The sequence below is a fragment of the Leucoraja erinacea genome, chromosome 1 (assembly GCF_028641065.1).
Source record: "Leucoraja erinacea ecotype New England chromosome 1, Leri_hhj_1, whole genome shotgun sequence".
NCBI lineage: Eukaryota > Metazoa > Chordata > Chondrichthyes > Rajiformes > Rajidae > Leucoraja > Leucoraja erinaceus.
In genome coordinates, this window is record NC_073377.1 from 160,128,090 (window position 1) to 160,143,763 (window position 15,674).

Genomic DNA, 15,674 nt, shown 5'->3' on the forward strand with positions numbered 1-15,674 from the left:
TGTCATCGCACTTTCAATCCCCCCCCACCTCCCGCAACCGCACGTTGGAGGAACAGACCCAGCGGGTCTGCGCTTGGTCTAGTTCATCATTAAAGTTACCAGGTCTTGGTGCCAGATCGCTTTCCCCCCTGTTTTATTCTCCACTGATTTTCTGCTCGTGTGACTCAGATTCAACACTGCTTTTTATCAGGAATATATCCCCTGCATATCTTGGACTTTGACTGTCATGTGAATACTTTGCTGGTTTTAACAAGGTGCAATTGTTTTGACAAGCAGGTGCTTTCGTAAACTGTTTGCATGTTATCGTTATATATTGGATGTTTTAATTGATCAGCCTGGAGTGCAATACAATTGTGAGCCACTGAGCTGGAAACCTTCCTTGCTTACATGATTGTGATTTATCATTTGCTATACAATTAACCCATTAATATTTGTAAGTCCAAAGAAAAGCAATTAACTAAGTGAAAAACTAAAGAAATAGAGCGAGCTGTTGGTATTAAACTTAAAAGGAGGTTATTATCTGTTATGCATTTCATCTATTTGTGGCTTTGTAAAATAAATAAGCAATAATAAACTGTGAATTCCATTAATTAATAACGTATTGATATATACTATTTGTTTTAAGAAGAAACTGCAGATGCTGGAAAATCGAAGGTACACAAAAATGCTGGAGAAACTCAGCGGGTGCAGCAGCATCTATGGAGCGAAGGAGATAGGCAACGTTTCGGGACGAAACGTTGCCTATCTCCTTCGCTCCATAGATGCTGCTGCACCCGCTGAGTTTCTCCAGCATTTTTGTGTTCCTCATACTATTTGTTTGTCATTGTTCTTGGTTACGTGGATAGCCAAACGCATTATAGATTTTTTGCAATGAATCATGCAGCAGATTTACTTTTTGTTGTGTTGTAGTACTCTCTTTGCGCATATAAAATCCTCTTAAGAAACACAACATAAATATCACTGGCGATAATTGTGAAAATCGTGTTCCAGTGGCTCTACACGTGTACCTTAAGATGAATAATATTTATTGATCTAAAAGGGACCTTGTTGTCGGTCTTTTATAACAATGGACACTTATGAAACGCCCTTGACTATTAACTGAAATATTGAATCTGTTAAAGAAGCACGCACTTAAATCAATGAATATTATGCACTCGTTGAAAGAAAAGAGGATTGCATTTTTGTTGCACATTTCACAACTTTGGAACTCGCCAAAGTGTTACACGTGTGATTAATGAGCCTTTTGTTATTAGATTTCGTGCTCAAGCCTGGCAAGTATTCTTTATCGGCAGCAATGTGGCGAATGTTAAGAAGGAGAGCTGGTGGCTGAGATGTCAATGTAATATGAAGATAGACACAAAATGCTGGAGTAACTCAGCGGGACAGGCAGCATCTCTGGAATGGGTGATATTTCGGGTCGACACTGTTATATCTTCACTCCTCAACTATTGTCTTGTCTATTGCTCCCTGACTCTCCATACAGCAATTTAGAGCTTTAAATTTTGTATCCAGATTTTCTGGTTTTCCTACTTGCTGGAGAGATTCATAAACCATCGGGAGCTTCGGATACTCACCCACCAGCTGTGAATTTCCCAAACTGGATTTTTTTATGGCATGGCCATGAGTATTGGAGTAGATTTGGCGCAGTGCCTCTCTGAGGTGGTCATGTGCATCAGGGAGGGCAGCAGAAGGCAGAGTTAACACTGAGAATGTTTGTAATTCTTGCCTGCTGTGTCCAAAACCACATTCAGATGGTTTCTTACAGTTGACTGAGGGTGTTGCCAAGATCCACACGGGATCCTGACCTCCACTATTGTTCCTATTTTCCTTGGAGCTCATGAGATACTTTGACGTGATTCTTCGCTTCTCCCTGAAGGACAGAAACAGCCAAGTGGACAACAAAAAAAAAGTTGAACAATCTCTAATGGTGGGAGGATGGAAGAAAGTCACATTGGGTCAAAGGAGCAGATGGGAATGGGATTTGGATGGGATTGAACTGCAAACGTAAGGAAGCATCTATTCTCAAGTTGTTCTCTGCCACCCTTGGAGTATTGAAAGTGTGGACATGTTACCTGGCCAAAAGCAGTGCTGCAGGGACAATTAATCCAATCATACGTACTACCTGGTTGCTCCCTTTGACTCCCAAGGTGACTCACATTGATGCTGCAACAGCTAATCAAAATAAAATATCCCCCTCTTGACAACACGTTGTTAGACCAAGTGCTGCCTCATCACAGTTATAACCAGAGGGAGGGTGGGTAAGGTTTGGGTTTGGGAATTTCTAAATTAACTTCCCACCTGCTCTAAGGGTTGTGGGTTAAAGCCACCTAAAGGACATGTCGCGGGGTGACGCCTGTTTGGTCATGAGTAGTCGCTCAAAGAGTCCTACCTTTTTCTGGTCGCCGCTGGATATTCAACATGTTGAAAATTTTCGCCGGCCTGCTGTGAATATGACGGGTGCCGGCAAGTCTCTGAAAAAATCACGTAAGTGGGACATGCCCTTAATGGTTAGTATTTCTTGGCTGGTGGTTTTCAGTGCTGTGACATGGAGATTTCAGGAGAAATGGAGTGAATTGGATTTGTAACCTCGAGTCATCTGCTGAGCGTTTGATATTATCTCAGCATTGTTGGGCGCATGGTTCCCTGAAGGTGGTCGCAGGTAGGTCGGGTGGTCAAAAAGGCTTTTAACACATTAGCCTTCATCAGCCAGAGTATTGAATGGAGAAGTTAGGAGGTCATGTTGCAGTTGCCTAAGATGTTGGCGAGGGTATGAGCTATAGGGAGAGGTTGAGCAGGCTGGGACTTTATTCCTTGGAGTGCAAGAGGATGAGGTGTGATCTTGTAGAAGTGTATAAGATCATGACTCGGCTTGTACTCGCTAGAATTTAGAAGATTGAGGGGGGATCTTATAGAAACTTTCAAAATTCTTAGGGGGTTGGACAGGCTAGATGCAGGAAGATTGTTCCCGATGTTGGGGAAGTCCAGAACAAGGGGCCACAGTTTAAGGATAAAGGGGAAATCCTTTAGGACCGAGATGAGAAAAACTTTTTTCACACAGAGTGGTGAATCTCTGGAACTCTCTGCCACAGAAGGTAGTTGAGGCCAGTTCATTGGCTATAATTAAGAGGGAGTTAGATGTGGCCCTTGTGGCTAAAGGGATCAGGGGGTATGGAGAGAAGGCAGGTACACGATACTCAGTTGGATGATCAGCCATGATCATATTGATTGGCGGTGCAGGCTCGAAGGGCCGAATGGCCTACTGCCGCACCTATTTTCTATGTTTCTATGAGAGGCCATAAGGAATAGGAGTAGAATTAGGTCATTCGGCCCATCAAGTCTACCCTGCCATTCATTCATGGCTGATCTATCTCCAAATGCATGACTCCACACTTTGCTACACTATATTCTATTTGCCACATCTCTGCCCACTCTCCCAACCTGTCCAAGACCTTCTGTATACCACCTACCCCTCCATCTATTTTAGTATCATCCACAAACTTTGCCACAAAGCCTTCATAATCATAATCATAATAGTAATTTATGAGCCAAGGATTTTGCAACATGCGAGGAATTTGATTTGCCATACAGCCATGCCAATAGAGAGCAACAAGACACCCAAATAATTTTTAAATGAACATCCACCACAGTGACTCCCCCACACTCCTCACTGTGATGGAAGGCAAAAAAAGTCCAATCATCTTCCCTGCTTTGTTCTCCCGCGGGCGGGGCACTCGAACCGTCCGTTGTCGTGGCGATCTTGGCTCCCGCAGCCGGCGGTTGAGCCCTCCGTGTTGGGGCGATCAAGCTCCCGCATCGGGGGGGATCTCAGCTCCCCCGCGCTGGGCGGTCGACCCCCAGGTCGGGGCTGGTCGAACCTCGTGTGACTTGGAGCTTCCCGACATTAGTCTCTACCCGGGACTGCGAGCTCCTCGATGTTGAAATCCATTGGCCGCGGTTGGAGCGTCGATCCCAGGCAAGGGATCGCAGGCTCCGATGGTAAGTCCCGCAACTCCACGGTGGGGCTCAAAGTCAGTCTCGAGCAAGGCCGCCAGCTCCATGATGTTCGGCCGCAGAGTGACCGGAGATACGATCCGGTAAAACAATCGTATCTCCAGCACGATAAGAGATTGAAAAAAGTTTCCCCCGACCCCCCTCCCCCGACCCCCACATAAAACAAACCGGAGAACATTAACACATACTTTTAAAACACACTCAAAATAACAAAAAAGACGAGAAGACAGACAGACTGTTGGCGAGGCTGCCATTGCTGAGGGCGCCCCCTAGTGGAAAGCAACCCTTGTCCAATCTCCCCCTGTCCTAATCGATCAAGAAATAGATTGGGTCTATACACAGAGGCTCTTGCCCAAAATAAGTCAATCAAGGATCCAGTCTTTCTTCATAAGACAGCCCAGACATCCCAGGAATCAAGCTGATGAACCGTCTCTGCACTCCCTATATGGCAATAATGTACTTCCTCAGATTTGGAGACCAAAACATGTATCAAGAAGACTCCAGTTGAGGCAGGGACTACACTCCATCCTAATTGAAATCCATTGACCGCGGTTGACAGGTCGATGGATGGCAAGGGTTCTTGGTCCGATGGTAACTCTTGGTCCTCCAAATATTCCAAAGTCAGTTTCGAGCACTGGCCGGTGCTGAAGGGAGGGCTTAAGCCAGAAAGGGCTATTGGGAAGAAAGAGCCACTTTAATTTAGTTGCATCTCCAGGGTAACTATGGTTGGGTGGAGATTATTCGACCCATGCTCCCCCGACCCCGGGGGAAAAACGAATTGCTGTATACATCTGTACTTTGTAGCTAGGATCAAAATTAAAAAAAAGAATGCTCGACAGACAGACTGTTGGCGAGGCTGCCATTGCTGAGGGCGCCCCCTAGTGGAAATACCCTTGTCCAAATCCCCCTGTCCTAATCGATCAAGGAATAGATTGGGTAGATGCACACACAGAGGCTCTTGCCCAGACATATTAAGTCAATCAAGGACCAGCCTGTTTCCACACTAGATCACTCTGTGACTCTATTGAGAGCAGGGCAAGTGCAAGCTGCACTTTTTCACAGCAAAGCTGGAAATTCAGGCTTGTGTAAACGCCACTACCGTCTTGCAAATTGTGAAGTTGCTCTTTGTGACGTTGCTTCGTCAGAGACCTGAGAGCATATACCTGAAGATGCACAAGGAGAGTTGATGATGGTTGGTATATTTCTGTCAGCAAATGGATATTTACAGATATTAAAAAATGTATATAATTATTTTCTAGTACTTCTGCTAAGTGAGCATGGAATTGTTCTAAGGCATCTACTTTCACCTTTTTAATGGAAACATAGAAAATAGGTGCAGGAGTAGGCCATTCGGCCCTTCGAGCCAGCACCGCCATTCAATATGATCATGGCTGATCATCTAAATTCAGTACCCCATTCCTGCTTCTTCCCCATATAGATAGAATTTATTACCACACAACCAGGGTCGGTGGAATTTTGGGTTGTCAGCAGCGGTACAATAATAAAGAACACACAACCACAATAAGAATGTAACATAAACATCCACCACAGCATTCATCACTGTGGTGGAAGGCACACAATTTGGCCAGTCCTCCTCCATTTCCCCCCCGTGGACAGGACCAGAGTCCAGAGTCAGTCCAGGATCGGACTCTGCTTCACCAGAGACCGAGAGCTTTAATGTTGTAGCCGCAGGCGGGCGGTACCGAGATTTAAAGTCCCCGCCGCATGAAGCACCGTAGACTGTCAGGCTGGCGGTATTTACAGCTCCCCTAAAGGGGTGATGGTAAGTCCATGCCGGCCCCTAGTACTTCTGCTAAGTGAGCATGGAATTGTTCTAAGGCCATCAGTACTTTCACCTTTTTCCTGAAAACATAGAAAATAGGTGCAGGAGTAGGCCATTCCGGGCTGTCGACGCCAGCACCAGCTGGAGCTCTGCATGATCATGGCTGATCAGGCTAAAATCAGTGCCCCGGGCCAGCTTCTTCCCCATATTTCCCTGATTCCATTAGCCCTAAGAGCTAAATCTAACTCTCTCTTGAAAACATCTAGTGAATTGGGTGCCAATTCTTTCCATCATTTTTGGACATTACAAATGTTCATTTCTATTTTGTTTGGGCATATTCAGTTTCGGGTTCAAAGAAAAAGACCAATGCATCACCCTCACAATGTCATCTAGCTCAGTGGCATCATTCACACTGTGACCACAATCAACCACTATCTGCATGTGTACGGTGCTACCTAAGGGCACCCCAATTGTTTTGAAAACCTTGCTCTTTTTATTTGAGTAATGAATGATATTGGCCTCGGTGTGTGGAAATAGGGGAAATGATATGTGGAATCTGCCATCTGGCTGAGGTGAAATTTGATCAGAATTTTTACCCAAACCAATCAATGTGAACCTACTCGTGTAATCTTCTACGAGTGAACCAAATTGACCAGTGTTATTAATTTAGGACTGGTTCAGGGCAACGAGGCAATAAATAGAGTGGGATGGTATAAAGGCTGAAGCAAAAATATTATTTCTGATGTGACTGGTGAATCATTTGATAATGATGCACCAGTCACATCAGAAAGAATATATTCTCCTCAAAGTTTTGCTTCAATATGTAAAATTCTAAAGTAGAAAATGTTTAAATGGTTAAGAGAAAACATGATGGCAAAAGGACTTGATTGTGGACTTCTGTCTAAAATATTTGCGCTTTTGTTCAATTAGTCAAGTCAAGTCACATTTATTTATATAGCACATTTAAAAAACAACTCTCGTTGGCCAAAGTGCTTTACATTTGTTCTAAGAATAGCACAACAAAACAGACTACAGTACAAATTAGTGGACTAACTAATATGCATTTATGTTTATTCTTTTTCAGGTCATTACAAATCTTAAACTAGACAGATTTGGTACAGCATGTTAGTCGGAACAGCAGGATAGCAGAAAAGGGCGACATATGTTGAGCTGGCATTTTTCCGGCATGGTCTGAGCAGATCTGCTGAAGAACATGGCTTCAGCTGCCCTGAGCAAGGGGAGTCGACAGGTCCCGAGTCTCTCAGAAGTGGACTCGGAAACCTGCACCATTGTGTTTAAAAACCATTGGGCTCAGGTGAGTCTGTCTAACGCCAAATCAACCGCAGCTTGTTTCTTCTATCTGTTATTAAAACTATGGGAAAGGGCAGATTAAGATACGAGAATAGTCCTGCTTGTAGAATGTGTTGGAAGCAGCCTGCGGAGTTGGGTTTAGGTTTAGTTTAGTTTAGTTTAGCGATAGAGCGCGGAAACAGGCCCTCCAGCCCACTGTGTCCGAGCCGACCAGCGACCCCCACACACTAACACTATCCTACACACACTAGGGACAATTTACAATTTTACCAAGTCAATTAACTTACAAACCTGTACTTCTTTAGAGTGTGGGAGGAAACCGAAGCACCTGGAGAAAACCCACGCAGGTCATGGGGAGAAGGTACCAACTCCATTCAGACCTGCCATAGTCGGGATCAAACCCGGTTCTCTGCCATTTTAAGGCAGCAACTCTACCGCAGCGCCACCGGGTCTTCAAGCCACGTGTCAAACATTACTCTCTCCTTTATACAACCTTTTCCCATCAACATCCACAACTCGTACGATGCATTCTGTCACTTTAACCATCTCCAGGTCATTACTTTTATAATTTTAAACATCCAGTCTCTACTGAGTACTCTCTCATTGCTAATAGAAACGCACAAATATGACAATTCTTGAAAATAAAAATAAAAACTGCAGATGCTGGAAATCTGAAGCAAAAACAGAACATTTTGGGAACATTTGGCAGGTCAGGCTGTACCTGTGGGAATATTCCATTCCGTTGGTTTCCTCACCTCTGCCATATTTTCATTGTTAATATCTCCTGAGCACAGCACTTCCAAAGTCTTCCTTTCCATTCAACCACAGCAACTGCCCCATTAGGGTTGTCAGTGCCCTCCAATGAGTTTGATCCATTTCCTGCTCATCTTTTTTCCCTCCCTTCCCAGAACCATAGTGTGGATTTTCTTCTGTACAACTTCCTCTCCACCATGTTCAATGGATTATCCTCTGCTGTTTTACCACCTGGAGCATGTTGCCATCATCAACCATATATACTGTGCTCCATTTAGCCATCTAGAAGGATCATTCAATTGTCCAAGGTCCTGAACCTGCCATTTAATTATCCATCCACTGCTCCTGCCCAGTTAGTTTCTGATGTTGATTTAGTAAAGCCCAACAAATGTTTGGGAACACCATTTCTCCTTGTGATGAGTAAGCTTACAGATTTTGATTTCAACTGTTCCAAAATACCAGTGGTTTCTTTAGCCACTGGTATTTTGAACCACTTCTCTAATATTTCAGGGTTGAAGGGTTAATGTCTCCTGGCACAGCACTTCTTCTGTTATATACTCCTCCTCAAGGCCATCTTTATTGTTATGACAATAGACAATGGACAACAGGTGCAGGAGTAGGCCATATGGCCCTTCGAGCCAGCACCGCCATTCAATGTGATCATAGCTGATCATCCCCAATCAGTATCCCGTTCCTGCCTTCTCCCAAATATCCCCTGACTCCGCTATTTTTTAGTCAAGTCAAGTCAAGTTTATTTGTCACATACACATACGAGATGTGCAGTGAAATGAAAAGTGGCAATGCTCGCGGACTTTTGTGCAAAAGCCAAACAACCAAACAACCAAACAAACTATAAACACAATCATAACACACATATTCTTTTACATAATAAATAATGGAAGGAAAAATGCCCTAAGAGCCCTATCTAGCTCTCTCTTGAAAGCATCCAGAGAACCTGCCTTCACCGCCCTCTGAGGCAGAGAATTCCACAGACTCACCACTCTGTGAGAAAAAGTGTTTCCTCCTCTCCGTTCTAAATTCTTATTCCTTATTCTTAAATTGTAGCCCCTGGTTCTGGACTCCCCCAACATCGGGAACATGTTTCCTGCCTCTAGGGTGCCCAAGCCATTAACAATCTTATATGTTTCAATGAGATCTCCTCCCATCCTTCTAAACTCCAGAGTGTACAAGCCCAGCTGCCCCATTCTCTCAGCATATGACAGTCCCGCCATCTTGGGAATTAACCTTATAAACCTACGCTGCACTCCCTCAATAGCAAGAATGTCCTTCCTCAAATTAGGGGACCAAAACTGTACACGATACTCTAGGTGTGGTCTCACTAGGGCTCTGTACAACTGCAGAAGGACCTCTTGATAATGTTCATTATCATTTTTTAATATTAAAATGAATGAAATCCCTATTTTTATTGAAGATATTAAACTGTCTTCTTCCACAATCTTCCCAGTTTTTCTCTGTGACCAATCTTTTCAAATCTGAAATATCTGTGCCCATTTAAGTAGCAATTTGTTCATCCCCAAACTTAATAATTCTGCTACTGACAATTGTACCTTCAACTTCCTAAGTCATGAAATACTCTCCAAAAGTTCATTGGTACCTCTATGTCTCTTTCCTGCGTGAAGGTATCCATAAAAAAAACCCTTTGATAAAGTCCCTTATATTAATATTATTTTATGTGACTAGTAAATGTTGTTTACTATTACATAGAAACATAGAAAGATAGAAAATAGGTGCAGGAGTAGGCCATTCGGCTCTTCGAGCCTGCACCGCCATTCAATATGATCATGGCTGATCATCCAACTCGGTATTCCATCCCTGCCTTCTCTCCATACCCCCTGATCCCTTTAGCCACAAGGGCCACATCTAACTCCCTCTTAAATATAGCTAATGAACTGGCCTCAACTACATTCTGTGGCAGAGAATTCCACAGATTCACCACTCTCTGTGTAAAAAATGTTTTCCTCATCTTGGTCCTAAAAGACTTCCCTCTTATCCTTAAACTGTGACCCCTTGTTCTGGACTTCCCCAACATCGGGAACAATCTTCCTGCATCTAGCTGCTGTCCAACCCCTTAAGGATTTCGTAAGTTTATATAAGATCCCCCCTCAATCTTCTAAATTCTAGCGTGTATTGCCACTGTGTCGTGTGTTGGGACATTTTAAAGGAGTTATATAAATGCAAGGTGTTTTTGTTCTGGAAATCAATTGCTGCAGTGTTCATTTTACTATGTTTCATTTTCTTCACATCACTGCCACAGAAATGTCAAGGCATTGCCAACAAATCTGCTGTTTTCTTCACTGACTTTCCAATGACAAAGCTGATTTTGTGAACCATCTTTTGGGAAACAGAAGGGCTCACATTCAAAGACAAATTAATTTGACGTCGAAAATTTGACAAGTTTGAAGACGGCTTTCCTCAGTTTATACATTATTTCTTCACCATTCATGTTGGTGTGTTTTACCATTTCACACAGTCACCACTCACTAAAAATGAATCTGCTGTGCCAAACCCAGTACTAATGACATTACAATTATGTGTTAATTTAGGTTTTGCTTTTAGTCAGCCACACCCTAAATTATTGAAATATTAGACGTTTTGTGTAAATGGTGATATTAATTTCATAGGTAGACAAAAGTGCTGGAGAAACTCAGCGGGGTGGGGCAGCATCTATGGAGCGAAGGAAATAGGCCTTTCTTCAGAACCCTTCTTGCACTTTTGTCCACCTTCGATTTTCCAGCATCTGCAGTTCCCTCTTAAACACATTAATTTCATAGATATTTAATTTGACCCAGTTACCACATCACAATTTACACTTTTTGTTTTTCCTTGGGTTTTGAGTAAAATAAACTTTTTTTTGAGTGCTACTCCTAAATACATTGCTTGTCATTGTAATTGTGAATACAATACAATACCTTTATTTGTCATTTGAACCTCACATGAGGTTCAAACGAAATGTAGTTTCTGCAGCCATACAATAAAAGAACCAAAACACACACCAACACTATTCACATAAACATCCATCACAGTGGCTCTCCTCCTCACTGTGATGGAAGGCAAAGTTCTTGTCTCTCCCCTGCACTCCATTTCCCTCCCGAAGTTGAGCAAAAGCCCCCGGCGGGCGCTAGTGGCGGCAAATTAAGGCCAGACGGGCGTTGTGCCCCCCTCCAGAGTCACTCTCAACCCCGCAACGGGCGGGAGAAGTATGCCCCCACAAAAGCAGCCTCCCCCCGGGGATCCGCGAGCTCCCGGTGTCACCATCCACCGGAGCCGGGCCGCATCAACGCGCCACCACCGCTCTCCACGCCCCGAAGCCGGCCAGCTCCACGCAGGTAAGTCTGCAGCAGCTCCTCAGCAAGCTCCACAGCAGGCTCCGCGGCTCCACAGCAGCTCCCCAGCTCCACAGGCTCCGTGACTTGAGCCTCCAGGTCGTTCCGGTGGAGGCCGCTCCACGGCGCTAGGCCCCAACGGCAACGGAGCTCCGACAGGGAAAAGGTCGGGTCTCCATGCAGGGAAGAGATTAAAAATTTCCCCCACGGGAGGCCCCCACACATATACATTTAAAATAGAATAGGAACCTGTTGTACCAGATGAACGTGTCTCTCTCTGGATTACTGGTTTGGGCTTGTTCTGGATGCCAGAAATGCGTTTAAAAAAAACTAAATTGCAAGGTGTGGACCTTCAGAATATGCAATTAGGGCACAAGAGACTGTACATGCTGGAATCTGAAGCAAAAAAAACCCCAAACTGCTGTGGAGGGAAATGAACAGACATTTTGGTCAGGAGCTTTCTTCAGACTGAATAAGTATCCCAACACAAAATGTTATCTGTCCATTTCCCTGTATATATGCTGCCTGACTCACTGAGTTCCCCCTGTGTTTTTGCTTCACATAATAATTCCTGCTGTATCATTGCTTATTTTAAAAGTGGTCTTGAAATTAAGAATCAGGATCATAGAATACAGATGTACTCAGTAGACTCAGCAGCAACGACCTCAAATTCCTTTATTATGGCTAGAAGTTCTTACTGATGAACAATACCCACACATGAATTATTTATTTTTCTCTCAATTGATCTGCTGAATTTTTCCAGTATTTTCAGTTTGTGTTATAAATACGTCCCTTGTTTGTTCTGGAATTAAAAGCGGGATGTACTTATTCCACATGAGCATATGTTTCAATGCAACTGAAGTGTCTTTAAGGAAATTCCATTCCACAAGTCAACTCCCAGCATCTGGCGAAAAGCACCAAACCCATATACTTTGGGCGTGGGCTGTCATTTAGTTAATCCTTTAATGAGTGACACTGACTACCTGGGAGTTTGTCCTTATGGTAATGTACTGGTTTAACCTGTTCACTTCAAACTCCTTTTATATTAATGCAGCCATTACCCTGTTTATGAATGGATGTTATTCCAATTATTAATCTATTTCAGTCCTTTTCCATTTTCAAAAGCGGGGCGGAGGTGAAGAATGCAACATTTCCTCCCAACATCAAAGGCAGCCACTCCCAATTCACCGAGTAATAACTGCTGTAATATGTGCATTAAGGGCCACTTCTTTCCTTCACTTACCTGGTTCTCTGGATGCTTTCAAGAGAGAGCTAGACAGGGCTCTTAAAAATAGCGGAATCAGGGGATATGGGGAAAAGGCAGGAACGGGGTACTGATTGGAGATGATCAGCCATGAATGGCAGTGCTGGTTCGAAGGGCCAAATGACCTACTCCTGCACCTATTGTCTACTGTCTATTGTGTACTATCACATCACTCCAGTCCTCAAACAACTTCACTGGCTTCCCATCTCCCACCAGATCACCTACAAAATCCTGATCCTCACCTACAAAGCCCTCCACCATCTGCCCTCCCCCCATATCTCACTGACCTCCTCTCCCCCTACCAACCCTCACGGTCCCTCAGATCCGCATCAGCCGGTCTCCTCTCCATCCACAAGTCCAACCTCCGCAGTTTTGGGGACAGAGCTTCTCCAGGGCAGCTCCCAGGCTCTGGAACTCCCTCCCCCAACTGATCCGCAATTCCGTGTCCCTCACCATCTTCCAGTCCCGCCTCAAGACCATCTCTTCACCTCTGCCTATCCTTAGCCCCACGTGCCCCTCCCTTTTCATCTTTGCATTAATTGCCTCATACTGTGTTTTGTATTGAATTCTGTCTTTACTTTGTGTACTAGTCATGTCTCTACTATTTATTTCATTCCCCTTACATGTTTTTCCTCTACCTGCTAAATTTTTGTAAGGTGTCCTTGAGACTTTTGAAAGGCGCCCATAAATAAAATGTATTATTATTATTACTGTCTATTATCTAACCCCAGTGACAAAACAAATGTATTAAACTCCATGGATGTCCTGGTGGTTCATCATGCTTATTTATTTACTGGTGTGTTAAACGAACAATTCCTTTGCCCTCTCACCCCTGCAATTTATGCCTCATCAGCTCATTTTTATTTTGTTTTGCCATTAAACTACTAAAATAAAATTTGCCAGTGGTCATTTAACCTAGCAGAACCAGGTGCTGCACCACCATGCTGCCAATATAACAGAGGATGAATGGAAAGGCCAAGGGGCTTCAGCTTACCATCCAATGTTTTTGTAGCCCATGGGAGAAAGAAATATTGGACATTGCCTTGACACATCTCCTTATATAGTTATTTCCCATGCACTAGTCAAGAGCCAAGAGTGTTTTATTGTCGTACCTGTATGTCCCAGATAGAACAATGAAATTCTTACAATTCTATAATAAATTTGCCTGAATTCCTATCATGTCCACATTCCAAAATAGGTTATAAGGGTCTGAAGAAGGGTTTCGGCCCGAAACGTTGCCTATTTCCTTCGCTCCATAGATGCTGCTGCACCCGCTGAGTTTCTCCAGTACTTTTGTCTACCTTCGATTTTCCAGCATCTGCAGTTCCTTCTTAAACAATAGGTTATAAGATTTGTGATTTTGGTGATGTGTGATTTTGGTAATTTTCATTCTTCTTGGGATAGTAAGTCTGCTAATTTGAAGCAACACGCTGCTAATCAAACAAAGATGTAATTATTGAAAACCTAAGGATATCCTTTTTATTAAATTTGACTAATTGCAACAAACCTTTCCCTGTTCAGGTGATAAAGATCCTAGAAAGGCACGACCCAGTGAAGAACTCTAATGCAAGACATGGCGTTATTCCTTCTGATGAAGCAAGTGCAGTCCAGAATTATGTTGAGCACATGATCTTTCTGCTTATTGAGGAGCGAGCTGTGGATGCTGCCATGGGTCCCATCCTGGAGTTTGTCGTGACAGAAAACGTGATGGAGAAACTTTTCCTGTGGAGTCTGCGAAGGGAGTTTACAGACGAAATGAAAATCGAGCAAATCAAAATGTATGAGATGTTGGTTACCCAATGCCACCAGCCATTACTGCACCACAAGCCAATTCTAAAGCCTTTAATGATGATGCTGAGTGCATGTTCTGGAACTGGCACTCCTGTTGTGGAGACGGAACTGGTTCTATTGCTTAACCAGTTATGTTCCATCCTGGCCAAGGATCCTTCCATCCTGGAACTCTTTTTCCATACCAGTGAAGATCAGGGAGCAACCAACTTCCTCATTTTCTCACTCCTGATTCCTTTCATTCACCGGGAAGGAGGAGTGGGCCAACAAGCTCGAGATGCATTGCTGTTTATCATGTCTATCTCAGCAGAGCGGGCCGTGGCGAGGCACATTGTGGACAGCACATATTTTTGTCCGGTAAGATTTTCAGCATTCAGCATAGGTAATTATGGCATCTTATGATATGGGAAATTTGACATTTGGGCCTGAAAAATCACTGTTATTTCATAAAGAACTCGGGTCAATTTATTCATCCATGGCAGATCCACTTGAAGAACACATTTCTAAAAGTGGTGTTCTTAAGGAATACCACATTTTAATCTGATATATAGAGGCATCTTGTGAATGGTTTGAGAATAAGTTCAAGTGAGTTTATTGGCATGTGTCCCTGATAGGACAATGACATTCTTGCTTTGCTTCAGCACAACAGAACATAGTAGGCATTGACAACAATATATATATGTTTAAGTTCGGCATACACTCTCTCTCATTCTGTCTGTATTATATGGTAGAAACAAAGAACTGCAGATGCTGGTTCTCAAAAAAGACACAAAGTGCCGGAGTAACTCTAGTGGGTCAGGCAGCATCTATGGAGAACATGGAGAGGTGTTGAGTAAATCACACATACTCACAGATCTGGTACAACAGTATTTATAGAGTAACGTATACATCACACTACAGCATGTTACTCCTACTGTGCAGCAGTACTGACTGGCAGCACATGTCGGCTTGCGATATTATGAATGGTGTGGTAGTTGGCGGAGCTTATATTAATAAATCACTACATTGATTAGTAAGTAAAATAACCGATCTACACCTTTCCTTGCAAGAATAAGAAGTGAAACACATCTACAATAAAGGGATATATATGTATAAGCTCGTTACTAGGTGCTGACTGATAAATAATGGAACCAAAACGCTAATAGCGCATACAGGGAAGTACAGATGGTTCAAACAAAGTCCCCGTATTTAAGGGGCGGCCTACAAACCCGTCCCGCGCGCGGTACAGATCCGCATCGCCTCCCTTCACCGGCGAGATTGCCGGGGTCCCGTGCTGGCGGGAGCGCTGGTGACTAGGGGGACAAACACGACGAGGCAGGCGAGCGGGGCCACTGAGCGTGGTGGTGAGGGAGTTGGAGACACAACCAGGGGTGTGTCTGCAGCTGCAGGGTGTCCGGGAAGAGAAAGTCCGTCAATAGAT

At 43.8% G+C, this 15,674-nt stretch overlaps 1 protein-coding gene across 1 annotated transcript in view; it reads left to right on the forward strand.

Moving 5' to 3' along the window:
- Positions 1-15,674, forward strand: part of fhip1aa (FHF complex subunit HOOK interacting protein 1Aa) — a 197,060-nt gene that overhangs the window by 110,577 nt on the left and 70,809 nt on the right. The window contains exons 2-3 of the mRNA XM_055646739.1: positions 6,879-7,109; positions 13,988-14,611. Of these exons, the coding sequence (XP_055502714.1) occupies positions 7,008-7,109; positions 13,988-14,611 (726 nt within the window). The 5' untranslated portion in view covers positions 6,879-7,007. The remainder of the gene's footprint in view (positions 1-6,878; positions 7,110-13,987; positions 14,612-15,674) is intronic.